At 44.5% G+C, this 27,615-nt stretch overlaps 1 protein-coding gene across 4 annotated transcripts in view; it reads right to left on the minus strand.

Annotated features, from left to right (window-relative positions):
- Positions 1 to 2,592: 2,592 nt before the first annotated feature.
- The window catches only part of LOC121352920 (C-C chemokine receptor type 8-like), a 41,408-nt gene continuing 16,385 nt past the window's right edge, over positions 2,593 to 27,615 (minus strand). For 2 of the 4 annotated variants that reach the window (XM_041466317.1, XM_041466315.1), the window contains 3 exons: positions 20,141 to 21,055; positions 7,348 to 7,551; positions 2,593 to 5,129 (listed from right to left, as the gene is read on the minus strand). In XM_041466317.1, the coding sequence (XP_041322251.1) occupies positions 4,065 to 5,120 (1,056 nt within the window). In that variant the 5' untranslated portion in view covers positions 5,121 to 5,129; positions 7,348 to 7,551; positions 20,141 to 21,055 and the 3' untranslated portion in view covers positions 2,593 to 4,064. Of the gene's footprint in view, positions 5,130 to 7,347; positions 7,552 to 20,140; positions 21,056 to 21,797; positions 21,819 to 27,615 lie in introns of those variants that run through there. The other 2 variants (XM_041466318.1, XM_041466316.1) reach the window with 2 other exon arrangements.

The following is a 27,615-nucleotide window of genomic DNA, read 5'->3' on the forward strand; positions in this document are numbered from 1 at the left end:
ACAGAGAAAGAGAGAGAGCAAGCAGCTGGGCACAGGAGTCATCTAAGGGCCACCAGAGTGGTGAGCACACCTCTGAGATTTTTTTGGGTTCTTAAAGAAAGTTACAGCTAGGGCACGCTTCAGAACTTAGTGGCATTATGAGGTCATTTCAGCAGAAACTGCAAACCACAGAAAGTTTTGTATCTCACTTCTGGGTTAATTTATTAATGTTTTTGGGGTTTGCACTGGATAATGTATTTTGGTACAACATATTTCTAATTAAGAAGAGCAAAACCCACACAAGGCAGAAGGTGGTGTGAGGTTGTTTCTGTAGCCATGGTTTTAGTGTAAGGACTACAAATAGTTGCCATGTGAGGCCACAAATGAGCAATGTCATTGATTTTGGCTATTCCAGCTATTCTCCTTTATAACTGGAACTTAAATAAGAAAAGGAGGTAATACATACTTCTTACCTGGATCTTTTTAACTCTGATGTCAAACCCCAGAAAATATTATGGAATTTCCCAATGAGTGCTGTATCCTGCCACACTGAATTCAGTGGTGGATCTCAAACATGTGGCAGATTTCTCGTAACCCTAGTGCGGGGTGGGCAAAATGGAGGACATCTGAAATTCAGTCTCACACCTTCTTAAGTTTGGGCTATTCCATGGTAAGTCAACAGAACTGAGGAACACTGTGAAAGCTCTGAACTTGGCAATCATGGCTGGAGAAAAGCCAGGAGGAATCAGAAACAGCACCACAATATCCATTATTATTTTGCTTTTCTGTCAGTGCACCTGTGCAGTGCTTTGCACAGCATTAGTATACTTCACTTGCTTTGAAGGTTTGGGAGGTGTTTTTGAGGATGTGCACATTTGGCCAAGAGGCCTTGGAGCAGAGCAAGGTCAGACCTGGATAAGGTTACAGTGCCACAGGCATCATGCTACAAAAGGACAGAGAAACATGAGACAGAAAAGTCAGTGAAACATGTTAGATGAGAATCAATAGTTAGAAAGTTCAAACCCTTCAGGACACAAACAGTTCAGAACCAGGCAGGGAAGTGTTACTAAATGTGAAAAGTGGTATTCAGCAGTTTAACTGGCAATCTGGCATCAACTGTTTCAATACAGCTTGGTCTCTGGAGAAACAGTAATTGCTTTGGATGTGCAACATCTCATTAGATCTGTTCTACAAACAGCAATAATTTCCTTATTCCATCTCTTCTGAACAGTGATCACATTTCCACTAATTTAGTGGAACAAGATTGAGCTATATATTTTGGCATATATTTTCACAGTATCACACCAAGCCCCAGGAAATCTAGGTAACATTAAACCTGACTGTTACTTGGTGCTTTTGCAGTGGTATTTGCAGCTGACAACATCTAAGCACATGAAAACTAGCTGATCTGGTTATGAGTTGATTGCAAAATTTCTTTTACCATTTTTACTGTGTGTCAGAACCTTGAAACTGAGGAAACAGTGCAACTGCTACCTGCTTTATTCCAAGATTATTACACCTGCAGAGAAAAGTAGATTGTTGTTGACAAGTTTCTGCCTAAAAAAAAAAAGTATGATTGAAGAAGTGGCACTACCAGCTCATTACTATTATTATCCTGTGAATGTAGTGCTCTTTTCCAGAACTCTTTCAGAGCATACACGTGCAAAAATTTTGAACATTGTTTAGTGTCTCCATGGATTCTTTCCACCACATAAGAAGAGTAGCATGAAGTCTTGTGGTCCAAACCATTGTAAATAAAATTTCATGTTTAGAGAAGAGGCACAATGCTTCTGGGTGCTTTGCAGTGTACAAGTGCTTTGGGGTGATGCTGGGTGTGTTTGTGTCTCTGTTCTGGTAGTTTTTACAACAAAAGGGGCAAAATACCTACATGTATCATTCCTTTTCACAGCCACATTATACAAAGGAGGAGTCTGCTGAAGGGAAAAGTGTCCTCAGAATCTGCAGTCTGGCTCTGTGAGAGATTGGCTGTGCTTGGGCAGAGGATGTGAGGCTTGGATCTACACTCCTGAATTCTTAAACAAAGGTATTTTAAATACAGCAGTGGAAGATGGGGGGAGAACTCTTCAGTGAGCCCAGCAAAGCACTTTTTTTACTCTTTGGTTGAGGCTTCATTTGGGCTGAAGTCTCCTACTGCACACACACACACACACAGAGTATTATTTAAGTAGAAAATGTACCAAAAAAAAAAAAAAAAAAAAAAAAAAGAAAAAAAAAAGAAAAAAAGAAAAAAAAAAGTAGAAACCAGAGTTTGATCCTTGTCTTGTAACCTGGAGAGAATCTTACTGCTCATTGTAAGGAAAGTGCCAGTGGGCGTGGGCTGGTCAGACAACATTTCCATTATCCCTTCTTCTCAAAATATCAGTTAAAGTAGAATAAGTTCTGTTTTTTGTCCCTTCCTGATCTGAAAGATCAACAGGGAAAATGATGGTAAGTGTCAGTGAATGTTTTAAACAGAAATACTTTCATCCAAATTCCAAAATCTGGCCACAGAGAGAAGATACCTGACCTGAGATGCTGACCCATGTTTCTTTTCAATCATTAAAGTCCCTATGCAGTCCAAAAAACCCACAGAAATGCACCAACAGAGAGCTTTATTTCTAAATAGAAGTCTTCTGAGAAGTAAAACAACATAATAATTGAGTTGCAGGACATTTCTTCTCCATTGGGGAATAAAACCTAGAAATGTTACTCATGCTATCTATAATAAAAGAAATAAGTATTTTCTATACAATATAGTTAATAGCAAGAAATTTTTGGCACCAAGCTTAAATTTTTCTCTTTTTTTTTTTTTAATTTTTAGGAAGGATAAAAACATGAAATTATATTTTCAGAAAGAAAGGTAGAATTAGAATAATATTTAAAATTTTTATTACCTTAAAAAATAAAATCTTTGACAATATCCAGGCTGTGTTTTCCCTGATTTCAGGTGTTCTCTTGATTAACTTTTAAAAATGTGTGTTTGCAGTAATACTACTGCAATACAAATGTTATTTTTTTCCTGTGATTTTTTACTGGGATTTGGAGAACAAAGCTTCCTCAGCAGAAAAGTGGAGATAAGACTTATTTTGCTGAAGAGCTTCAGGGTGCCTCTCAATTCAATCAGATGCATTTATGTGATACCCACTCAAAAATGCGCAAAGTCAAAGTTTCCTCATCCTAATCAAGGCTTGTGAGTCATCAGGCAGACTATCAAGAATCAAGACAAAAAAGGTGTAGCTAATGTTTATCTGAAGAAAGCATTTTTAAAATGGTAGAAAATGAAGATGTGGGAAAAGAGAAGGACCCTGCTTTGCTACAGGCCATTTTATGATGGTTACATTTAGCAGCAAGCGCTGGAATCTCAAAGTTGGAGCTCCCACAGCTCCCGGGGTGACGCAGAGCTCCCACCTTCTCAGAGGACAACATTTTCTAGTGTAGGATCCTCCACGAGTGACCAGTATAGGGGGCACCTGGAGCCATTGTTTTGTTATTTTTGGAGGCATCACTACCAAAGGCTGCTCTGGGTGACAGCACTTCCAAGGATTCCAGGGCTGTGTCCCTGGGACCATCCCACAACAAGCAGGATCCTGTGCTGAAGGGGCTTTTTGTCTGGGACCTGAGGCAAAGAGGAAACTGTGACAGTGTCTGAGGTGATTCCCTCTTTGCCATATGAGGCAATCCCATGCCTGTCCACTTCCCACTTTCCAGAGGCGTGTCACACACTTGGTCCCAGGGATGTAGGGATTCACCTTCCACAAGGCACAGCATACTTGGGGTGAGGCAGAAGCGACACGTTTGTCAGAGGAGAAAATAGATACTAAAGGAAGCAGCCTGCTTGTATTAAAGGAGCTCTAAAACTTAATTAAAATTATTCTGTGGCAATGTATGGCCACCATTTTACAAACCCACTGCTTCTCTTGGGAAATCAATGTCACAAGTTCTTATGTGGCAGGTCACAGCGTATCCCAACAGGAGGCACAGGCATACTGCATCTCCCAGGGGATGCTGCACACATGGCACGACCTTCAGGACCACAGCAGACCTTTGGCCAGCCCCTTCACCAGCAGAAGGTGACTCAGGTGTGCTCACAGAACCCCTGCACTGTCAGACCAGCCAGAGAGCTGGGAGGGTGCCGAAAATGACTGTCCAGCCCCGGCACCTCCGGCAGGGCTGGCGAGGACGCGACCACAGGACTGAAGGAGTCCTTTGAGATGGGCCTTGAATGTCACTCCAGCGAAGGCGTAGATGATGGGGTTCAGGCAGCAGTGGATGAAGGAGATGGTTTCTGTCAGCTGCAGGGCCAGCGCTATCTGGGAGCTGGCCTTGCAGTCATTGATGACGTGCAGGCTCTGCAGAGTGTCCAGGAACAGCGTGATGTTGAAAGGAGTCCAGAAAAGGAAGAAGACGATGACAATGATGAAGATCATCTTGATTGCCTTGACCTTGTTCCGGTTTTTGCATTTTTGCAGGTTTTTTAGTATCTGAGTGTAGCAGCAAACAAGGATGCTAAAGGGAATCAATAGGCCCAAGATATTGACTGTAAACTGAGAAGCAACCTTCCAGGTATTGTCACCTGGGGGGTACATGGGGACACACTGCCACGCCTGCTCGATCTCCAGCTCCTGGCTGAACATGATGTTGGGTACAGAAGCCAAGCCAGCCAGCAGCCACAGGATCAAGCTGATAATTATGCCACAAGTGGCTGTCCGTATCCTCATGGCATAGACAGCATGGACAATTGCTATGTACCTGTCTATGCTCATGAGGGTTATAAAGAAAATACTGCTGTAAAAACCTGTGTAGTAAATGCCAGCCATTATCTTACACATGGCATTGCCAAAAACCCACTGGTCTGAAGCGTAGTGGGCTTGGAAAGGGAGGGGCAAAACAAAGAGGAGATCAGAGGCTGCGAGGTTCAGCAGGCAGATGTCAGTCATTGTTGTCAGCCTTTTCCTGGTCAGGAGAACCCAGAGGACCAAGGAGTTTCCCAGGAGGCAGAAGACAAACACAAGGCAGTAAAGAATTGGCAGAAAGAGGGATTTAAACCTGCGAAAGTTGTTTCCTTCGTTACACGGAGCAGTGTTTTCATCGTATCCATAGTCATATTCCGTTGTGCCAATGAATTGGCTGGTGGGATTCATCTCAGATACCTGTGTAGGAAAGAGAAAGGATTAGAAATGTCTGGCTGTCCTGGCACAGCACTCCTACAGTGGGTTCTCCTTCTGTGTGGGCTGTGCTGAGCCTGTGGATCAGCCTCCAGGCAGAGGGGGACTGCAAAATGCAGTTTTGGTCTCACTGGCTGGACGAGAACAGCTGTACCACCCAAAGGGCTGCCCTACAGCCTGCTGATTGCTACTACACAATCCTCCTGTGTGAGCTCTGGGATGCTCTTGTTTTTCCTGAAACTGCTTTAGTTCCAGTGGACCAGCCCCTCATCATTACAATGACAGGGAAAAATTCAGGTCTCTGAATAGTCACAATGATAAAAAAAAAAATACAAATCCTGCATCTGATCTAAGGATCTCAATTTTCTTGTGCTCCCTGGGGTGGGGAAGCTTTTTGCCTGTAGCATAAAGATGCTCATAAGAGTGTTTTGCCTGATGAAGCTGTCACCAAGCAACATAACCTTTTTTTTAGCAGAGCTTATCAGGGCTAGGTACTGGCACAGAGGGCAGAGACATGCAAGCTACTTTTCCATGGGTGGGTCCAGGATTCCATACAAAAAGCTCTGCAGCAACAAGGAGTTCGCAAGGCTGCACAGCAACACTTGCAGTGCCAAGCTCTGAGCTGCCACCAACCTCCAGGGCAGCTGGTGAGCAGCTTGGCTGTGCCTTTTGCCACAACACAGCAGCTTAGTGCTCCTGCCTGTTCTGTCCAGCTTCAGTATTCTAGCACAGAGAAAACCAAAACATAGCAGGAGTGGCTCCTTTCTCTCTCATTTCTGAAGAATAGCAATGAAGGTAGCCTCAAAATAGTAAAATAATCTGACATGCTCTCCAAGACTGACTCAGTGCTTCAGCCAACATTTTCATTGTTTCAGATGTCAGTTCATGACCCCTATAAAAGCAGATCAGGTTTCCATACTTGAGTGTTCACATTTTACAAAGTGATGATTCTTTCAAAAGAGTTTTATTTTTTCACTAAGGCATTCATTTTCGCTAAGACATTTGAAAGCTTAGGCTGTGCTGCACCTCTGGTGCACCTGCTTACAGGTTGACCACATCTTGAAAGAGCTTCAAAGACATAGAGTTTCCAGGAAAGAAGAATAATTTGTAATAATTGTTGCTGTTAAGGTGAAGCAATAACATGAATGGAAGTGATAATTCTATAGAAGTAGATTATGTGCTCTCCTGAATTAAAGATTGCTGCCTGGAGATACAAATAGAGAGAGAACAGTGAGAACTTTTTGTATTGATAGGAAGGAATCACAATTCACCCCTTCTTGCCTGGCTGTGCTACCTGTGGGGGGAACAGAACGATCTGTATGTACAGCCCAGAGGAGTGCCAGTGTCCATCCTCTGCTCCAGGTATGGATGCTGCTCATGCCTCACTGATCTGCCTCAGCTTTCCTTGGGGCACCAGAACTGTTTCAATTGGTAAGCACAATGCAGAGAAAACTGTTACAAGTACAGCATTCAACCCCACAGAATTTCTTGTTCAGAAATAACAAATAATGAGAGAAAAGCCGCTCTGCAACCCACATCGACAGTGTAGTTCTCTACTACATTGAGCTCTTAGCTGTAGCTAGGACATCTGCATTATTAATTTTAACTTTGTATAAGGCATAAATCTTCAAATATTTAGTTGGTGAGTGACTAGATAATGTGGCTCTTCTTGCAGCAACAGATAAAGGTAAAAAATGTTTCCTGCTAATGCTTTTGATGTGTGAAACTGATACACCGTGACTAAGTGATGCAGCACTGGCTCTCGCTTTTTAATTGTCTGTCAAGGACTTCTTAAAAGCAGTGCATAGATTCAACTACCAAAACTAAAAAATATTCAAAAACCAATGAATACCTTGTTATAAATATATAGATCTATAAACATGTAGATAGATATGTAGAGATAGGTAAATCTAGATTTATAGCTAAAAAGCATCTACTTCCAGAAAAAATCAAGTGTTTTTCCCGGGCTAAACAGAGACCAGAGATGTTCTACTTCAGACCACCCTTACACCATTAATGCCTTCAACACCTCCCAACCAGGCCACAGCATTTTCCATTTTCCCCCCTCTCCACATCCCTCAGCAGAACAGTCCAACTGGAAAAGCAGTTTTATGGAAGGTATCAAGGGAGAGGTGGCTGCTGCAGATCCCCTGGTTGCCACAGTCAGCCCAGTAATAGCACAGTGAATGTGGATGCACTTTACCTCTGACAGCAGGAAGCCTCTACTCTCTCAGATGGCCCTGGCCTCTTCTCCTTGTGCCCTGCTGCTTGGAACCAGGGTTTTCCAGGAGGTTTACTTCGCTTTCACTTGGCTTGTGCAGAGGGCTGAGAATTTGTGATATGTGGCTGTCGAATGGGCAGCTGCCAGACACAGGATTGGCTTGGGGACAAATAGAAGATTTTGTGTCTGTGGTAAACAGGAAAAGAGTGAGGGGGGTATCAGGCACCTTCTGCGAAACAAAGACCAAATGCCTCTCTTCAACACGGCAATGGGTCTTTTTAACGTGTTTGATAAACCCCCCTTCTTCACAGCCTCACCTGATTTACGGGAAAAATTTAAAAGTTCACATGTCTCCACCACAGGAGACACCCTAATAAATTTGCAGCTTTTTACAGAAGCTGATATATAATTTCCACTTTTAGTTAGCATTATTTCATTTTCTTCAGCTAGTAGCAACTTGTATCCTGCAGTCTGTTTATATCCCTACCCATTAAAAACTCATCAGTATTTTGAGCAAAAGAAGAACTCAAAGCTACTGATACCACTTAGCCATAATTTTTGAATCAGTTCTTATGTAGTGGGGGTATTTCAGTTTCTTTGCTACCTTGGGGTTTTTTTTCAAGTTTATTTTATTTACTTGAGGATGGAAAAAGACAAAATATTGAAACAAAAACAGGTTTGATAATTTGTATTTTATTCAATTGCTTTAAATTACTTATGCCTAATGGAACACTAAAATTGTACATTGTGGTGCTTTATAAGTCAGACAAATTATATACTTTTTATCCTTTAATCTCAACAGGCACAATTTTCCTGACTTTTAAGAGCACAGGGAATACCAGAGGTTCACCCAAGAAGTCCCAAACAAGTATGTGGCAGATCCAAAACAATTTTTACTGAAGTTATTGGCATGTTCTTTGGTTGCAGTTCCAGTCCAAAGTACCTTCACATTGTTGTTGCATAAGTGAGTAGTGAAAGAGTCTCAAAGAGAAGAAAAGCTAAATACTGTAGGGGGAAAGAAAAAGAAAAGTGGGAAAACAGGCTGAAGGACAAAAGCAGTAACGTAATGAAAAACCTGGTACTAGTTGCTAGCACAGTCAGAAAAAACCTGTCCTGTAATGAGGTATTCAAAACATTAACAGTGACCAGGGCATCATCCTGCCTCCAAGTACCCAGCTGGCCTTATTACACAAGAGAGACCAGCTCCTCTTATTCTGTTTATATTTTTTTCAGAACAAATTTTTGAAAATTGTTGCAGCAGAGCTTTTTTTTTATTGTGTTATATAGATATTACTTATATTATTAACAATCTGTCAGTAGTATGTCCTGGTGTTACAGACACACAGTATGACATAATGTAGCATTATTCTATTTAGGTTTATTTATATTTGTTTAAAAATAAATAAGGTCAGCCTTCATTATTTCTTAGGAACAAAACATTAACAAATTAAAGATGCCTCCTCTTCTATCATATGCTTTTTTGCAATAGTTTGGTTGATAAGTTATTAATACATATAAAAATAAAACAATAGTTTGACATGGAACCAATAAAAGAATAAAACATTTCTGCATTTTAAAACATTCATACATATTCTAAAATTGAAAAAATATTGTATTTTTTTCTAATTTTCTGCTGCACAAATTATGATCTTGCAAAAAGATTTCAGTTCTTTCAAAATGCATAATTTAATTGAGACATCTCCCAGCTGTGTACTTTTACCAGCCACAATTCTGCACAGTCAGGCAAAGAGAGGCATGAAGCTGGGAGAGGCAGTAGGGAAATGCCCCATGAGTTGCAGAAAACTGGAGCAAGCAAGAAGATGCAGATGAGCTAATAAGTGAGGAAAAGAGCTTGAATTCAAGAGAACAAAAGCTGAAAGAGAAGTGAGCAGGCCTGGTGACCGATATGGCTGGAGGATGGCTGGGCTGGCTGCTGTACTTTGGGCACACCAAAGCACATGGATAACAGCTTGGTAATAAGGAGAGGGAGGAAAAAATTGTGGTGGTGCCAGTGTTTTGAAGAAAACAGTAGAATTATGGAGTCTGATGCAACATTTCCAAGAGTACCTCTGCTGTGTTTTGGGAAGTGATATACAGGTGTGAGTCCCTGGCCCTACCTGGCTTTCAGGAAGGTGTATGTGCCTGCAGCTGCTTCTGTGGTGGTTTGTGTTCCTGACACACAGCTGAAACCTGAGCTTTTGTCAGCAGAGAAAGGGAATTTTTGAAAGGAGGAAGAGGATGTCATTTGTCAAAAGCAGTGAAAGGAATGGAGTAGAGATGAGTTTAGGAAAGGTGCTGGTTTTGACTGGCAGGTGTGAGCATGGGTGGGAGGTAAAACCCACAGGGCTGGGCTTGAGAACTGAAGAGAATATAATTATGATGTTGGCTGAAACGGAGATAACTACAATGATGAAAACTAATAGGAGATGCCTATGTTGGGGGACAGGGAAAACCCACAGACAGATTTTCTTCTTCTTCCCATGTTGAGCCCTACTGGTTCTCCTACAGGCAATCCAAGAGGATTTTGGACAAACAGAACCCTGCTGAGCTGAAGGACAGTAGAGACAAATAACCACCAGCGTGTTCACAGACGTGGGGTGCTGCAAGATGCAGGTGTGCTGAACTTCCCTTGAAAGATCAGAGGAAGATATCTGGTTGAGGGAGGAGGAGAGGTACACATTTCCAATTTCCTTCATATCAGCTATGAGCAAGGCTGTAAGGACTTGTATCCTTCTCAGCACTTTTTCAGTCTATGAGTAGCAAACACCAAGCCCTGAGTTACACAGGGGCTACACAGTCAAACCTGAATTTTCTACCAAGCCAACACACAGCCCTTTGTAGTTCACGTGAGGAGGAAAACAAAGAAAATGTGGTAAACCAGCAAGAGTGTTAAGATAGGAACACAGAAGTTAAAGGTCATCTGCACTCAAAAGTGCTAAACTCTGACAGAAAGTGGTGCAGAGAGGCTGCAAGGTGGCAGGACAGGCAGTGCAAGGGCTCAGGGTGGTAAAGCAAGATCATGGAAAGGAGGTAGTTTCTACATACAGACAACCCAGTGAAGACATGGCCAGGGGAAAAGAGGATTTTCTCACCTTCAAAGAGTACAGAGTACAGCCATATGACAGTAATATTTACCCCCTTGGACTCAAGTGAGTTTGCTCCTGGGGCACTGGGTCTGTGGACCCAGCTTGCTGTGGGAGGAGAGACAGGCAGCTGGTATAGAATGGTCCTTGGTTAAATGTCTGAAGGGAATGCATCATCAGGGGCTCTCATAGCCAGGGATAGGACAGCCGGCACTGGGCAATCCCCCCCCAGGGCCTCAGGATGTTCCCAAGGTGCTGGGTGGCAGCTGAGGAGCAAGAAGTTCTCAAATCTGCTTGTTAAGATCCTAGACAAAATCCACCCCAGAGCTTTCTTCTCCAGGAGCCCTGACTGCTGCCCTGCAGTGTCCCTCCAGCTCAATTTTAGCTGGTCCCTGACACCAGGGCTAGTGATACTCTCCATACTCCTGTGGGATTTCCTGTGGGAAAGAAATACCTTACAGCAAACCAGAGACATCTGGCTGTGGGTATCCTGGTGCTCCAGCCTAGGGCCATTTTGGGTCCATGCACCCATTTAGTACTGTGAGTTCAGAGGGGAGAGAGCCGTATGGCATCACCACTTTCTGAAAAGGCTAGTGCAGGCAGTCCCCATTCAAGTTTAAAAACACAGCAAAAATATTGCTGTATGAGGAGCTTTCTGTTTTGTCTGCTGATGTTTTGGCAGTGGCTGACAGGGTCAGCCAGCAGCAGCCACCACAGCCCCAGAGGGATGGCAGGGCTGGGGAGTCTCCAGTGTCTGTGCACCACACTGCTCACATTTCCCTTTCAGCTGCCGCCACAGCTATTCCTTTATATGCACTCAAAGCTGCAGTTTCTGCTGTTTTATCTTCTGTCAGAAAAGTTGCTTTAGTGTGGGAAAAACTCCCATGCAAGCCTTTATATAGCTGAAGACACTGTCAGCCCAAAAGCGATCAGCACATTGGAGTAAGGCAGAGTTCCACTTCTCCAAACTACTCGGAGCCCCAAGGTCAGGGAAGCAACGCTTCACTGCAGCACTGTGTTACATGTGGCAAATGCTGTAACCAAAAGGAATCTTGCTGTGAGACAAACAGCATGGCCACACCTCCAGCTCCTACAGCCAGAAATGATCACTGGCAGTGGTGACACCCCGTGCACACCAGCTCAGCCTCTGGCGTCAGTCCCAGAGGGTTTCATTATCCTGTGCCGTCCCTGAAGTTCCTTAGCCTTGGGGTGATGGTCAGCTGAGCTCCTGCAAAACCCCTATGCCTGCTCTTGTAGGAACTTCTCCTTCTTCCTACAGATGGACTAGATGAAATGAGTTTGAACACAGAAAGGAAACTGTAGTTGCCACAGAAACCACCAGCAAGAGCTTGCTTTGGCCTCAAGCCCTGGTATCACTCTTGTTGTTTGCCAAGGTGGATAGGAGGCACCATTCTGGTAGCAGCCATTAGGAAAATATGGCAAAAAAAGCAGAGTGAGAGAGCCTACCTGGTAGGATATTTTCCAAGAAAAGGCTGAGGATTTCCTGGATCTGCTTGCTATCATAGCACCCGTCTAGAAAATGAAGGACACGTTTACCTCAATGTGATGCTCAGCTTCCACCTATCTCAGAGCTGTGGTAAGTCAGGTGCTGTTATCCAAGAAGATCACTTTCCTCTGCCTTTGCTCAACAGCAAAATAAAATAAGTTTCTTAGTCAAAAGGAGGCCTTTCCCTTTCAAATCTGCTCTCAATTTACATCTCAGAGGTCTTACTGTGTCATATTGGAAGAGGGAAGAGATGACTTAGTTCAGCAGAGGAAAACAAACAGTGTTAACTGCAATAGGGGTTTAGGATGTTCAGAGATGCTGGGTTGTTCAGCTGAAATGCCTTGCAAAATACCAGCAGTCATCACTGTTAGAGAGAAAAACAATGAGGACAGCTCAGTTTTGCAGAAGGTAGCAGTGGAGGGTCAGGGTGAGTGTGCTCTCTGCAGCGTCAGAGCAGCCTGGCAGGTAGTGCTTTGATGACTGTCCCACTCAGATTCCTCCTCCTGGCCATCTCTCTGTCCCAATAAACCTCTCCTAAGTGCCTCTGCTGCCTGTATGGACCAGCAACCGCCCTTCCCCAGCTGCAGCAACTCAGTGAATGCACCTTGCACCCCTCTTCCTTAGGGCAGCAGGGGTGGACAAGGGGGACACCGAGCCCTGGATGTCCAGGGCTGGCACTCACCTGTGAGGTACAAGAGGAAATGCCACAGAGGAGCTATATTTTGAGGAATTCTTGCCTGCTTTAGTTATTTTCACAATGTTTGGGTCTATTATCATCAGCTATCAACACACCATCTTAGCAGGACCGCATTATCTTAACAAAAATTCATTTCATCAGACCACTGCCAATGTTGAGGTAAAAATCTGTCATATGGCAGAATGGTTCACTTCCTTTTCTTGAGAAGAATAGCATATTTGTATGTCCTTGTACAAAGAGGGGGGGAGTGAGACTTTGTGACCAGGTAAGATTATGAGTGATGGGTTTTTTGACGTCAAAAAAGTATATTTTTGTTGACTAAAATATCTCTGAAAGTGCCAAGTTGTTTGGGGGAAGTATTTCCCCCCTCCAAATCAAGAGAAAAAGGAAGAACAATTGCAATACTTTATTCTGAGAAGACCCAGACAGAACACTGCCATTTTTCATTTTCAAAAGTGTCATTTTCAAATATAGCATTTTGCTTTATAAATAACCTCTTCTTCTAACCCTTCTTTCTCAAAAACTTCAAAGCTTCAAAAACTTTCCAGCTGAACTAAGATGTGTCTGTTCTGCTGATAGCAGGCAGAAATTTTTATTTTTCTTCTCAGCTTGATCAGCAAAAAAAATTTACACCCTCCACTAAAATGTGGAGTTGTATTACCGTAACAAAGTGCTTGTGTATGCAGACATGTACAAATGTGCACCAGAAAAACCTACTGGGCATTGTTCTGGCTCTCTCTCCTCCAGCAGATGCTCAGTGCAATAAAAAGGTCTGTGAGCCAGAGAATCCTCCAAAAACTGTTGCTGAGTTTGTGTAGGAGAAGCAGCTGGAGGTGTTTGGTGGGGCCTGGACCAACCCACTCTGCTCCATGCTCCACTTTTGGCTGCCAGCACCGAAGCCATAAGGATTATGGCTCTGACAGCTGCAGCCTTGCACAATCGTTTGGTTTCACCCAAGCAGAAATCAGTGTGTTGCAATACTCCCAGCACAGTAACTTATTCATAGCAGTGTCAGCAGTGAGTGGAATTTTCTCACCCAAGCATTACAACAGGGTAATTGTGGACACAAAGGAGTAAACAAATACATCTCTTGCATATGGAGTCTTTGAGAACAAAAATCTTCTCCATCTGTCCCTTACTTGATGCTTTTTTTTCTCACCCTGGAGCGCTTAGGTTTTTAAACCTTTGCTGTCCCAAACCTTTGGTTCACCACAGGCACCTCTGGGATTTGCATCGGACAGTGCTTTGGCCAAGGGTGGAGACCAGAGAAGGCCGCAAGCAAGAATCAATTAGAACAGAGAAATCACAGAAGACAGGGCTGCATGGGACACTGGGCCATCATCGAGTCTGTCCCCTCTCTTGAAGACAGGGGCAGTGTCCCACTGTCCCACTGTTACTCTTCCTATGCAGCTGTTCCACCTCTTCCTACAGCCCCTGCTTTCCCCCAGCTTCTCCAGATTCACTCCTGGTAAATTTGTCTTCATCCAGAACTGTCCTGGTATAAATTAAGCCAGTTATTTACCTTAGCCATGGAGGAACAATTACTTCTAGCTATTTTAAAATATTACAAGACAACATTTTCCTTCAGTCTTAACAGCTCACAATTAATGTTTTTTCCTCTGAAGTCCTGCTTTCTAAACTGTTAATTGTAGTTTCTGTTCTTCTTTGGTGACTGTCCAATTTTTCTTAGTCTTTTTTTGCATTGCAATGCCCCAAACTGGCAAAGCAGACTGGAAGAGTCATCTGTCTGGGGTAGCTGTTTTCTTTTGCAGTCAGGTAGCACTGATGATTCACAGTTGTTTCGTGCTGGAATTCAGCACCCAGATGTTTTCCCCAGAAGTGCTGCTTTCCCCAGAAGTGCTGCTCTCCCCAGAAGTGCTGCCTTCCCCAGAAGTGCTGCCTTCTCCAGAAGTGCTGCCTTCCCCAGAAGTGCTGCCTTCCCCATGCTGTGTTTGTGGCCTCAGCTGACCCTGCCCGTGGGGAGAAGTGGCCACTTGTCTTTAATGCACTGCAGCCCATTGCTGCCAGGCTTTTCCATCTGTCAAGGCCAATTTAAGCAGTCATCCTGTCCCCCAGTACATTTGTACTCCTTCCCAATATGAAGGTATGTTTAAAAGTAGCAAAATCATGCACCAGAGCTTCATCCAGAGCAGCAAAATGCAGCAAGTGCTGGTTTGTGCAAGGGGAGGGTGCAGTCCTGGATGCAGAATCCTTCTACGTTGAGAAGGATGAAACTTTGACAAGAAATTCTCACAGATATGTATGCTTAGCAGAGAGATTTTTGAATGTAGAATCTGAAGAAGGAATAGAGATGGAAGCAAGTTTTGATATAGAAGAAAAGAATTGCTGAGCCAGTCTTACTGGATAATCAAGGAGGCAAAGGGTATGTTAGTTAAAAGGGTTTTTTTATTACTTAGAGCAAAAGATAAACCCACCTCAAACAAGAAGATGTTTTTACCAAGCAGAAAGATAGCACAGGCAAAAAAATTCAGCAGATGTTGCAAGTAGAAAAAAGGTCTCAGAATTTTCCACTTCAAGAAAACTGAAAAACAACTTCTAGCTTAAACTGTAGTGTACTAACTTTTAGTGATTGGAGAATAGTAACATTAATATGGTAATTATAGTAGTTATGATGAGCTATAGATAAAAGTTAAAGTATAGATTGGTTCTTCTGTATTAAGATGCTCAGCAAAGAAAATGCATTTGTAACTTAAACTCAGGGTCTCCAGCCCGCCTGCAGCTGGAGCTGGCAGCTGTGGGCACAGGCTCTGTCACCCATGACCCTGGACTGCTGTAACACCTTGGATGTAATAAACTGCATTTGGAAGAGCTGCCTGGAGTTCTGCATCCCTCATTACGACTTTTACACTTCTGGGCAGCTCTCCTGTCCAGTGGCAACCACTCAGGAGTTTGTCTGAGCACTCGTGCACCCACGAGTTTGTTTGAGGTGCTCAGAAAGCTTGCTTAGCTCTGAGGCATGGGATACCACTGCTTTGCCAGGTGGCATGAGCCTGTAACTGAGGCTGATTTGACATAGCTGCCTCTTGGCAAATCTGTATCAGCACATACTCTTTTCATTCTCCTGCAGCCTGCTTATTCCTTCTAGTGCTTTCCAGCAACTCTAATTGCACTGACTGGCATGTAATTCCTTCTCTGGCATAAGCTGATGGATCATCAAGGGTCCCTGTGCTTACTGGCTGCCCAGAGCTCACCACCACACCTTGCCACTGGCCACACTGGCTCAGAGCAAAGGTGGCCACCAGCCACCATCAGCACTGCTGGGTGGCCTTGCAGCAGTAGCACCCAGCTGCCCCACGCTGCCCAGCCCAGCCTGGGCGCAGCTCTGGCCCCAGCGCTGAGCCAGGCAGTGCCTGTCAGAGACCACTGAAAAGCATAAGTGGCTGCACCACTTCTGCCTCTCAACCAGTCTCAGACCCAGTGGCTGTGATGAGCTAGGAGGACTCAGGGTGGGAAACTCTTCCATGTGGGTACCAGGGCCTTTGTCTCTCTCCATTTATGCTGCAGGAGCCTCCTCTGGAAGAAACTCCTGATGATTATCAGGTTTTTAAAGGAAAAAGGTAAAACACATGAAATCATGCTCCTAAAACAGGGAAGTCTGTGTAGTTTAAAACTGGGTTGATGACTCAGGAGCCCTGGATTCAAACCTGCACCCTGCCGCTGGCAGGCTGCTCTCAGCATGAAAGCATCACTGAAAGCTGGGCATCCGGCATTTCCCATCCTGACCACAATGGCTGCAGTCTCAAATCTGTGTGGCATTGTCCTGTCTCCCTCAGGCCTCTGCCCTGGCCAGGGGCATGGAAAGAGGCTTTGTTGGAGTAACACACACCTATGCTGCTGCAGTATGAGCAGAGGTGTGAGGAGAGCTTGGCAACACCACAGATAAATCTTTGTCTGAGTCGCTGGTAAACAGGAAGCTGATGAACAGCTTTACTATTTTTCTTAGTTTTTTAGGTTCTTTTGGTCTGATTTTCATAGCTATTCTTTTTCACTTACTTCATCTCAGGAAACACATTTTTTCTGCCACCTCTTGCAGGAAATGTGCAAGATACCTTGTGCTGAAAACCTCAAGGTTTGCTCAGCCCTCTCTATGAGAGGTGATGAGTCAAAGGGCCTGGCAATGAGGGCGTCAGAATGTCTTTAGCAAAAGCTGGAAGTGTAATGGTCAAAATCACAATGATGAACATAAGACTGAAAGAGTTTGACAATGCAGAATGCAGACACTGACACACTTTTGTGCTGTGTTCAATCTGTGTGGGCTTTTCACCAATATCAGAGAGAGAATTTCAAACCTTTCTGGTCAAGACATCCAGGGGCAAAGGTCTCTAGCAAGGAGAGGCACCAGGCTCTTGGGAACTCATTTTCCACACCAAAGACCCACCCTGCTGTCCACACCAGGCATGTCCACCATCCATGCCACTGCCAGCAAGCAAAACAAGCACATATCCTGCTGTGCTGGATTCGTGAGCCAGAGTGTGGTGGGGGAGAGGGACAGCCCTTGATCTCAGGGTCCAGACACACCACGAGCAAGCAGAGCAGACTGTTCTACTGTGCATCAGATACCCCTGTCTTGTCTTAAGCCGAAGGCAGCAGTGCAGGTACAAAACCTGCAGGGATCAGTGCTCACCATGTTTAAACTCTCTCCTGATCCTGCACGGTGCTGCTCGAGAGAACAAGGAAATAAAGAAGCCTCTGCTGCTTACAGGGAGGCATGTCAAGGCTTCAGCAGCAGCAGCCTGGGGCTGCAAATGTGACTTTGGCTGAGCATGCACTGACAGAAAGGGGTTTGCTTTTTGCGCTCACTTTCCTATGTGCTCCTCACCACAGCAGTGCAGAGGATCCCTTAAGCTAGGCAGAGTAAAACAGATTCTCACCACCTACACCATCCTCCTCTCCTGTGGGCTGGGGAGGGACATGCATAGCTCAATGAAGATAATAGATATGGCCTAAAATGTTCAAAAAATAACAAATCTAGCAAGAAGCTGGGTTGAATAAGAGAAGGACGAGTCACTTTCCGGTTTGCAGATGTGTGGGTCAGGTTTCCTTCTTGACATCAAACTACAGCTTTATTTTTTTCTGGTGTGGGTTTCAAATGAGTGGGATAAAGCAGAAGAGCTTTTCCACTGCATAGTTAAAATCTCTTTTTTCCTTTTACAAAACACAGTTTGGTTTTCTTTGCTGACTTTTCTGATAAGCTCAAATAATTCCAAGGACCAGTAATTCAAGACATCCTACGTTGTAAGTTGGTAGGCAGGAGAGTAAAACGTCAAAAGTTTCATTAACCTTTTGAGGGTCTTTCTGAGCAGGACCTAACTCAAGACCAGACCTAATTCATAGACAAGAAAAATGGTAATGTGTCCATATTGCTTGGACAGAGCAAAGGACATCTGAGAAATCCCAAAGTCAAGAGCTGAGTCACAGTACTTCAGGCACTCTTTGAAGAAAAAGAAGGCTCTTGATTTAATCTCAAATGATGTTCAAAACAAAAAAATAGTGGTTTGGATGTTTAAGTTTCCCTAATCCAAAATGCTGTCTGCTTGTTTTACCTTTATTCTATCAAATATGTGCAAAGCAAGCAATTCCAAACTTGGAAAACTCTTCCCAATGTCAGCTTTCTTTAAAGAAGACCCCAGCATGCAGATTGGGGCAGTCAGCACTGGGAAACCTTTGTACCTCACTTTGTCAATGATAGTTGCCATAAGCTGGGATAAAGTAAGCTTGTCTTTTTGACTATTTAGGACTTTTATCAGCAAAATGGGTCTGAAGGTGGAATAAACCAGGCCTCATTTGTTCCCGCTGTGGCTCACTTCAGCTTGGAAAATTTAAAGCAAATTTAAAACAGAAATTCTTCTCTGTAACATAAATAAAATAGATCCCCAGTCCAAGGCAACAAAGTGAAATCACATTATAAAAAAAAATATGCACAATGTTTTGGGGTTTTCTTTGCTCTTTGAAATGTGAATTGGTGTTGTGATAAATCATCAATCAGCAGCTGACCACATAAACCAAGGGAGGTTAACACTTAATGTACATCCTAGTAAGGCATGCTGTTCAAGAGTATGAGTGTGCTCCCATCATGATTTCATTTATGCTCTTGTTGTTTAGGTTGGTGTAAAACACACCTCTTTGCACAAAAGAAGGAAGTGACTGCACAGGAAAATTACACATTGGTCTCCAGACTCTCTAGAAACTTGTGACAAAATAGCATCATTAAATCACTGGGATTGTTAAAAACTCAGTCCTGGCAATATCTGCAAGTCTGACATCCAGTCTTGCTTTTAACACAAAGTTGGTTTTTAGTTAACCTTATGTCTAGAATCATAAGCTGTGGTCTGTCTTGAGGTGCCGGTGGCTAACAAGATCACACAAATGGCCTTCAGGTGTTACACAGCCCTATCAGAAATAGCACTCAGCACCCTCCATCCTGATGATCCCAAGGGTGTTTGGTGATCCTCCAGGAAAATCTTCAGGAAAAAATAATTCACACAACCAATAAAAAACAACGGAGGAACATTAAAAAGATTTGGGATTCAGAGAGGTTGGTCTAGCAAAACAGCCATAACTCCAGTTGGCACAGCTCCATGGCTGTGCTGTTCTGAAGCATTCCAAGGGGCACTGCAGGGAGCTCTGCCTGCTCTGTCTGAAAATCAATCTTGTTCAAAATGCAAGGGCATCCAATCTTCCAGGAAACAAAAAGTTTTCAGCAGCATCAGCAAGTGACTGTCTCACTGTGCGGTGCAGGGCTGAGCCACAGGCTCTGGGGAAGAAGCAGCTGGGCAGGCAGCTGCTTCCTACTGCTGCCCTGACATCCCACTGTGGCTCCTTCGTGGCCACTGAGAGCACATTGCACTGCAAGGAGGAGCCTTACCTGTGGTGTGACAATGGAGGGCAGGAAATTGCTACATGCAGAGAGAAAATCCTGCCTGCCATAAAAAAGCAGCCAACTCTGCTGGCAGTGAGGGACACACAGGTCTTACACTTCATTTGAAGTGTTTTCAGAGAACTACACAGGAGAGAAAGGACCACACACGTTGGCCATCACCAAAGTGTGAATACACAGCTGAAAACCTGAGCTGAAAACATCCCCAGCACACTTGTGTTTCACATCCTCTCTCCTCTCCAGCACAGGCACTATAGGGACTGGATTACCAAAGGTGAGAGGGTGCTGATGCACCAGGTTATCCAGAGCCATGGATGCAAAAATACAGGGATCAGCCAGGGAAGAAGGAGTGACCAGCTTTGAACATAGCCTCTTCCAAGACAGTGCAAAGACAGCTGCAGGAGCCGCAATTAGGCTTCCTGGAGTCCAAAAAAACAACAGAGGAGCATCAGAAAGAAAACAACAGGCTGTCCTAAAGATACAATATCACCACTGGTCAGCCCCCTTGTAGCAAAGTGCCAAGGTTTGGGAAGATTTTCCTCAGTGCTTGGTAGGTAAAGCAAATTGCCATGCCTTTGATCATTACCTACCTCTCAGCTTGGCTTTGCTTCAGTGCCTTCCTCCTCCTCCTCCTCCTCGTCCGACAGCGTGTGCTCTAGCAGGACCTGTGCAGGAGCCTGTGAGGGAGCAACTTTCGGTGCTGTGGTGTGCTCAGTGGTTGCTGGCTCCTGAGGCTGTAGGGATGCCCAGATGGAGCTGGAAGCTGGCATGGGGACAGCACCGGCTGCCTTTGGGCATTGATGTTCCCCCGCTAAGCAAATAGTCAGACTTTTTCAGTCCAGTTTTCTGGAAAGAGTGTTTCTGTATGTTTTAATATATGCGAGCTGTTGTCTCCCTGACCGCTGCAGCTGTTACCCAGCTTCTCTGTCTCTAATTGTGAATGTGGTCCTAGAGTGCCTACAGATTTCACAGTATGTGATTAAAACGGGCAAAATGCTCCATGTTGGAGCAATGCCTGAGTAGGAAGCACAGTGTGAGTTCCTCAGTTCAGACAGCTACATGTTAGGGGTTTTTACACTTGCACAGCCTCTTTCCCTGTGTCCCATCTACTCTGAGTAGTCCTTTCATCTCTACTGGACCCCACCAAGGACATCAGGGGCAGCCTCGAGCACAGGATGGCAAGGGCTATACAGGCACTCAGGGAAGAGCCAGAGGAGGAATACAGACAGCTGTATGGCACCTGTTCTGGGGCTCACCAGCTCATGGCAAAATGCAGCCTGGTGGTGCCTCTGCTGCCCACAGCCCTCCAGCAAGGGTTGTCTCCACAACACAGCCATTCCATTGAGTGCAGCCATTCCTGTGCCAGCCCCTCACTTCTGCATGCAGCTGCTTGTCTGTCTTCGCTAGCATGGATTCAGCAGTGGAGCACAAGCCTGTGGCATGCTGAGGGGAGATCCAGGGAGGCCACAGGCAGCCAGGGACAGGGCAGAATGGTCGGTGCAGCACTGAGAAGGAAACAGAATGCAGGCAATGAGGATGAACATCTTGCCAAACTTCTTTTTCTGTGCCCTCAGATGCTCCAGTGCCTCTTCCTCTTCTGCTGCATCACACTGACCCCAGAAATCAAGCTCTGCTACCTCCATTGCCAGCTGGGTGTGGAGCTGGCCTTCTGCAACTACCTAACCCTTAAATTTACCTACTGTAAGCAGAGAGCAGGATCTGGGCCCCCAGCACGTGGCTGGTTCCCCTTTGTGCAAAGCCAGTTTGGCTGTGTGCCCCAGCTGCCACTTTTGGCATGGCAGCTGTGCAGCTGCCTGGTCTGCAGAGCTGGGGGCAGGACTCCCACAAGCCTTCTGCTCTGCTACCAGCTCTTGTCAGTTCCTCCTCGCATGCCCTTCAGAAAACAGGGCAAAACCACCAAAACACAAAGCTTTGTGGGCCAAGTACTGTGAAGATCAGACCTGCTCATCCAAGGACAGGGAACCTGAGCCAGTCATGAGTAACCAAGGGTGCAGACAATCCTGTAAGCACCCACACCCCCTCCATCTACCTTAGACCAAGATCTTTGTCTTCCAGCCTTGTACCTCACTCTCAACTGTTCATTCTGCAGTGTTGTTTTTGACACCCTTAAGATATGCTGTTTTCTCAAAATAAAAAGGGAAAAAATAAGCTGAGGTGTCTCAGGAAGAGAGGAATAGGGAAATCTTTACAGGAGTTTTGCCATCTGGGGACAGTTTCAGCTCATACCTCTATCAGGATCCAGTCACAGCCCCAAAATACAACAGGATATGGGGGGTCCAGCAATGATTCTGGTGGTCCAAATTAACTAAAGAAGGAAAAGATGGGACAACCTGGGTCAGCTACAGCAAATATTGTTTTGGAGAGTTTTCCAGAGAGCTAACAGAAATAGTTTTCTGAGGTAATGCAACTGGATTGAGAACCAGCTACTGGACTGAGGTCCTGACTCCAAAACCCGCCCTATTTAAATATCCTGACTGTTCACCATCATGCATTAGACCCTGATTGTCATCATGGGGCTGTTTGTGTTGTGGCACACAGTGCAACAAGGAGCAGAGGTTGCAAAACAACTTGCGGGAAAAAGAGGGCCAGAGCTAAAATTGCAAGAGGAGCACTGGGAACAGGAAGAAGATGCATGAAGGTCCAGATTGCTCCTGCCTAGATTTTCCCTGCCTGGTTTTAATTTTTCAAGAGTAAAATTAAGAATAAATATTTTTAATCATTATGATGGTTCCAATTCCAACAACAGAATGCCAGTTCACCTTTGCATATTTCTCGATTTCTCCCCCCTTTTCATTTTTCCTTTTTCCCAATGCAGCTCAGCAGGACAGTGACCCACAGGGCCAAATTTAGTCCCACAAGTGCAGTTCCACTGACCACAGCAGGGCTACAGCACAAAGCACTGGCTGAGGTGCTCCAGAGGTGTTTCATACTGACTTTGGCAAAAGTGTAGAAAGTAAACAAAAATGTACCAGTGCCTGCTCCAGGAACATGTGGTGATGCTTTGACTACGTTTCTAGAAAAGATGAGTATGTTGCTTTGTCTTCAAGACAGTTTAAAAGCAGGTTTTAGAGAAACCTGCATTCAAAAGGTTATACTGAGGCTGACCAAAATGTGGCTTATGTTAATTTCACTTGCTTTGATGCGAGAAAGGCATGAAGCTGGTACAAAAATACATAAATAGATATAGCTAGACTTAAACTGAGATCTCATTTGCATGGTTTTGTAGTGCTTTAGCTAGATCAGCTCATGAACATCAATTTTGTGCATGGTCAAGCAAAGCTTCCTAACTTTTCCCAGCAGTTCAAGTGCCTCCTTCCCTGTGCTAAAGCAACAAAATGGGGTGCTCAGTCATTGCTGGCAAAAGTAGGCACTAGTTTTAAACTCACTTTCCTTTAAACCTGTTTAAGCTGTGCCACCTGACTTTTGCACAGCTGCATCAGAGGTGTGAGCATATATTTCATCTCACCAGGGGATGCAAAACCTGCCCTAGGGCTGGCCAAGACAAGTCTTTGGAGTGCTGCAGAAGCTGTTTTGGTGGTGTTTTCTTCAGGAAACTTTGGTTTTGGCTTTATTTTTGGCTGGCTCATTGTAGCAGAAGATGTAAACCTGCTGCCATTTTAAGGAGTTTTTCAAGCTTGCTCACTCTCTGCCTCAGCTATACTGGGATTGAGAATTCTGGTTTTAGTAGGAGAGGTCCCTGACTCCCTAGGGTCAATGCTTTCCTCAGCTCTGAAGTGGAAATAAACTCATAACTTTAACAAACATGTTTTCTTCAAATGTTCCTTTGCCATTTGAGGTAGAAAGATATTAAATAAATCAATCTACTCTCAGGTAAACCACTTCCACAATTAGTCATATTTCATTTGCCAGGTATCAGATCATCTCCACACTAAGCTGCAGAGCACTTCAGAAAAACCAGAACAGTCAAATCTGTCGTTTGCAGTGACACAGGCAGTGTTTCCTCATCTTTTTTGCCCATATTTACATTTCCAAATTTCTTTTACATATGACAAGGCTATACAAGCCAGAGTGCAAATTTTTTCACTTTTCCTCTTCCATCATTAAAAAAAGGATAGACATTGCTCTTTCAGCATAAAAAGAACACAGTTATACTCTGTTGCTCAGACACCTCCAGGGACAGACTTATAAAATCCTAGATGAAGGGTTGAAACAAAAATACCTTAATTTCAAACAGTGTTTTGTCTGCATTACAAATTCAGATCTGCCACTAGAGGTAACTAGAAGTTCACATCAAGTTTTTAATCAATTTGTCTAATCTCTTCTCCAGCTGCACTCCATGTGACTGTAGCACAGTCATTTACTTGTTATCTTGGAAGTACCACTGAAGCCAAGGGACTGTCCTTACATGGGAGAAAAAGCCTTAATGACTGCAGTTCTGATATATTCCTTTTGTGTCTTTCTGCTGTTTTCTGCATGTTTCTATCAATCACCTGCCTTCTGGAGCTGTTTAAGAACATTTTAAAGAATAATTTAAGAATATGTTTAATAATTTTAAAGAGTGTCTTAAGAATAATTTTTTTTGTTGTTGTTATAAGAAAAATTTAAGAGTATTTTAAGAACTTTAGTGTTAATCAGCAACGTGGATACACACAGGTTGAAGCCAAGATAGGACAAAGTATGAGGGTATCTTTGAGAAAGGGAACATTGAAACCTATTTACCATGTTATGACATGATGGGATTTTTATCAGATGATGTGTGAAAGTGGCTGTTGGTGGGGGAGCTGTGATGAAAAAACATTCCATATTCTTATTTAAAATTCAAGCAAAACCACAGCATTTTTGCCCATCACACTTCAGTATATGGTGCCTCTCATTTGAGACTCCTTCTCTTTGGAAACACTGTGAAGCTTCTAGAAACAATTTGTCATTCTTCTTGCCCGGGGGCAAGCTGGGGACCAGGACAGTGAGGCTCAAGGATGCATGGCCTGGATGCTGGAGCGAGGGCACCTCCCATGGGGTCAGGGTGGTCTCAACCTGCTCTAAGAAGGGGTCCCTGCCCTGGAGAGGTGCCAGTCCAGCCTGGGCAGGCGGAGGCGATGGGGCAGAGCCCAGCCTGAGTCAGCAGCATCTGCCACTGCTCAGCCACAGCTGTGCCCTGGAAGCCCTGTGCACGCCTGAGTCGTTTCCAGCAGCCGTTGGGAAGTGGGGGGCATTTAGTGAACAGCTTCAGCTGGAAAATAAAAGCGTTGTGCAAAGTTGGCATCCAAGACTTCATCTTCTAAATGCAAGGCTTGCCCTTCTACATGTTCTGCTCTTGTGGTTTTTCTTGAAAATGCTGCTTGCACTTTTAGAAATAAGAAAACCTCTGGGTAATTAGAATGCCCTTCTGCTGCCCCTCATGAAATATTTGGTCCCAAACACATGGGTGTTTTTCTTACTTTTTCTCTAAGAGCAAACCTCAAATATTTTCATTCCCAGTATATCTGAAAATACACTATTGCTGACAAGGCTTCAGTCTGGCTTCATAAACTGAACTATAAATTACCCATCCATATACATGCAGTGCTTAGAGCCACTCATGTGCTTTCCAGAAGAGACTTGGTCATCTGGTGAAAACCACAGGTCCCAGAAACATCTCAGCCAGGTGGTTTGAAGGCAGCAGGGAGGGAGAAGGTAAGGCAGCAATAAGACAGCCAGCTCCAGGCTGCTGCTCCAGTCTGGAATTCCAGACTGGATGGGAGCTGAAGTCCTGCAGAGGCTCACCGAGAGTGACTGAGGGGAGTCGGGGAGTGGAAAGGGAGACTAAACAAAGAACTTGTCCTAACAGCATTGATGGACAGCACACCACCAGCACTCCAAGCGCCCTGCAAACAGCACAAGTGACCTGGAGTCACCTGCAGCCACACGCAACACCTCATCAAATCTGGCTTCCCAGCAGCTCTGCTTATCAGCAGCTGATGTAGGTGTGGGGGTATCTGCCTGCTGAAGAGCAGGTGTTCATCTAATCCATCCTCTGGAGGAGAGCTGTGTCTGTCAGGTCCCTTACCTGGGATCTCAGACTGCAGAGGGAAGGCGGGGGTTGCCCTGTTCAAGCGTGCCACCTATGGCTAACCATGGCCGATGCACACAGCCTGCAGCCTGCTTCCCTCTGCAGTCACTGCAGGAACAATGCACCAAATCTGCCGGTCCTAATGCAAAAACCAGACAAATCTCTACAGCTTCATCTAAAAACCCCAGTAATATCTAGAAATATGCAGTCAAACTTAAACAGACACACACCCTTAACCTGGATAGAGAAGCACAGTGCTGCTGCTGAAGGGCATGAGCAGGGTGGGCTGCTGCCAAGCAGGATGGCTACAAAAGCTGACATCCCCAGAATCATTCTTGTTCTTAGGGTGCCTCCCACGATGTGCATGTGCTCTAGGGAGCTGTGTTAAACCTGGAGTCATAGAATCATAGAATGGTTTGAGGTGAAAAGACCATCTAGTTCCAACCCCCCTGCCATGGACAAGGACAGGGATACCTCCCACCAGACCAAGCTGCTCACAGCCTCATCCAGCCTGGCCTTGAACACTGCTGGGGATGGGGCATCCATAGCTTCTCTGGCCAACCTGTTTCAGTGCCTCAACATCCCCATAGTGAAGAATTTCTTCCTAATAGCTGAGTCAGCCAGACTTTACCTGCAGCAACAGGTTGCATCTTTTGCTTGGAACAAGAGATATTGGTGGGGAAAGCAACAATGGGTGCATGAAGCTGAGATATTTCATATCTCAATCATAGAAGAAAACATGAACGGGAAAGACTCGCTGAGGCTCCTCTACCAGCAGACAAGCTCTCCAAGCATCTTGGTTTTTCTTTCTGTGTCAAGAACCTCCTTCTGCAAACCTCACTTTGCTCACATCAACCACAGAGTGCTACTGACAATTTTATACACCATTAGTGGCAGCATCTTGAGTAGGGCTCAGCAGAAGTTGGCCTTTTTGGTGCTGTGGGAAATTCCAAAGTAGGGGAGAATTGCATTTTTTTTCAGGAAAAGAAGAGGTAGTTTGTGACAAAAAGGAACAAAACACAGACATTACTCTGAAATAATGCAGATTTCAATTTTGGTTGTGATGGGAATGTACATTTAGAGCTGGGATATACTTCCAGTGATCTCTGGCCTTTAGAGCCGAACAAGGAGTTTGTTGGTGCTGGGTCCTGACCCTGGTTAGGGCAGAGTTACACAAGAACTGACACAAAGCTCAGGAGCAGTTCACAAAATCTGCTTGCTGTATTTCACACAGCCATGACTACACAGTGCTTTGGCTGCACCTTCCAAGACAGACAGGCTGCTGCAGACCCCCAGGACCAAGTGCTTTGCATTACCCACATCCTTTGTGCTTGGCTGCCTCTTCCCCCGTGAAGAAGCAGCCTCAGTCATCACACCAGGTGGTTTAACAAATGCATGCTTGATTCCACTGCACTGCACAGCCCCGCAAGGGCCTGCTGGAAGATCAGGGCTGAAGGTCTGCTCTTTGCAGCTCAGTCAGCTCAGCTGCTGGAGAAGAGGTACTGACATGTACAGAAGTAGCTCTGGTCACTTGGGATGGTGGCTAAAATATGTAGCACAATTCAAGACTTTTGTCTCTGAGTCTTAAAGCCTTTGCAGGGAAACTTGAAAGTCATATGCTCCCTTGTGCTGAGACACCATGGAGCTGCTTCTTTGGACTAGGAAGCGATAGGTGGGATCACATCCCAGTTTTGAAGAAGGAAATGTGTTTGTTAATTCTATGTCCTGTGTGGATTCTTCATGTGATCCATGGTTAACTAGCCTGAATTTCCTTATCATCCACAAATGTATTTAAATTCTGTTTTAAGTAAGGAATAATTTGAAAAGGGAAAGTGTCCAAGGAGACCATTTTTCTAGATTATTTCACCTTAATGCAGTCCTGGAGACTCTTGCTAGCAGCTCCTAATAACATTACAACCTTCAGCTTCTTGCCTTTTGGTTTTCCCCTTTAATTTGTGGGAAGGAGCTGCCCACAATTCCCAGCTCACAAACTTGATTTTCCTTGAAAGACACAACAGTGGTTGAGCATAATAT

Source organism: Pyrgilauda ruficollis, unplaced genomic scaffold, assembly GCF_017590135.1.
Source record: "Pyrgilauda ruficollis isolate IOZ18807 unplaced genomic scaffold, ASM1759013v1 scaffold2, whole genome shotgun sequence".
NCBI classification, from domain to species: domain Eukaryota; kingdom Metazoa; phylum Chordata; class Aves; order Passeriformes; family Passeridae; genus Pyrgilauda; species Pyrgilauda ruficollis.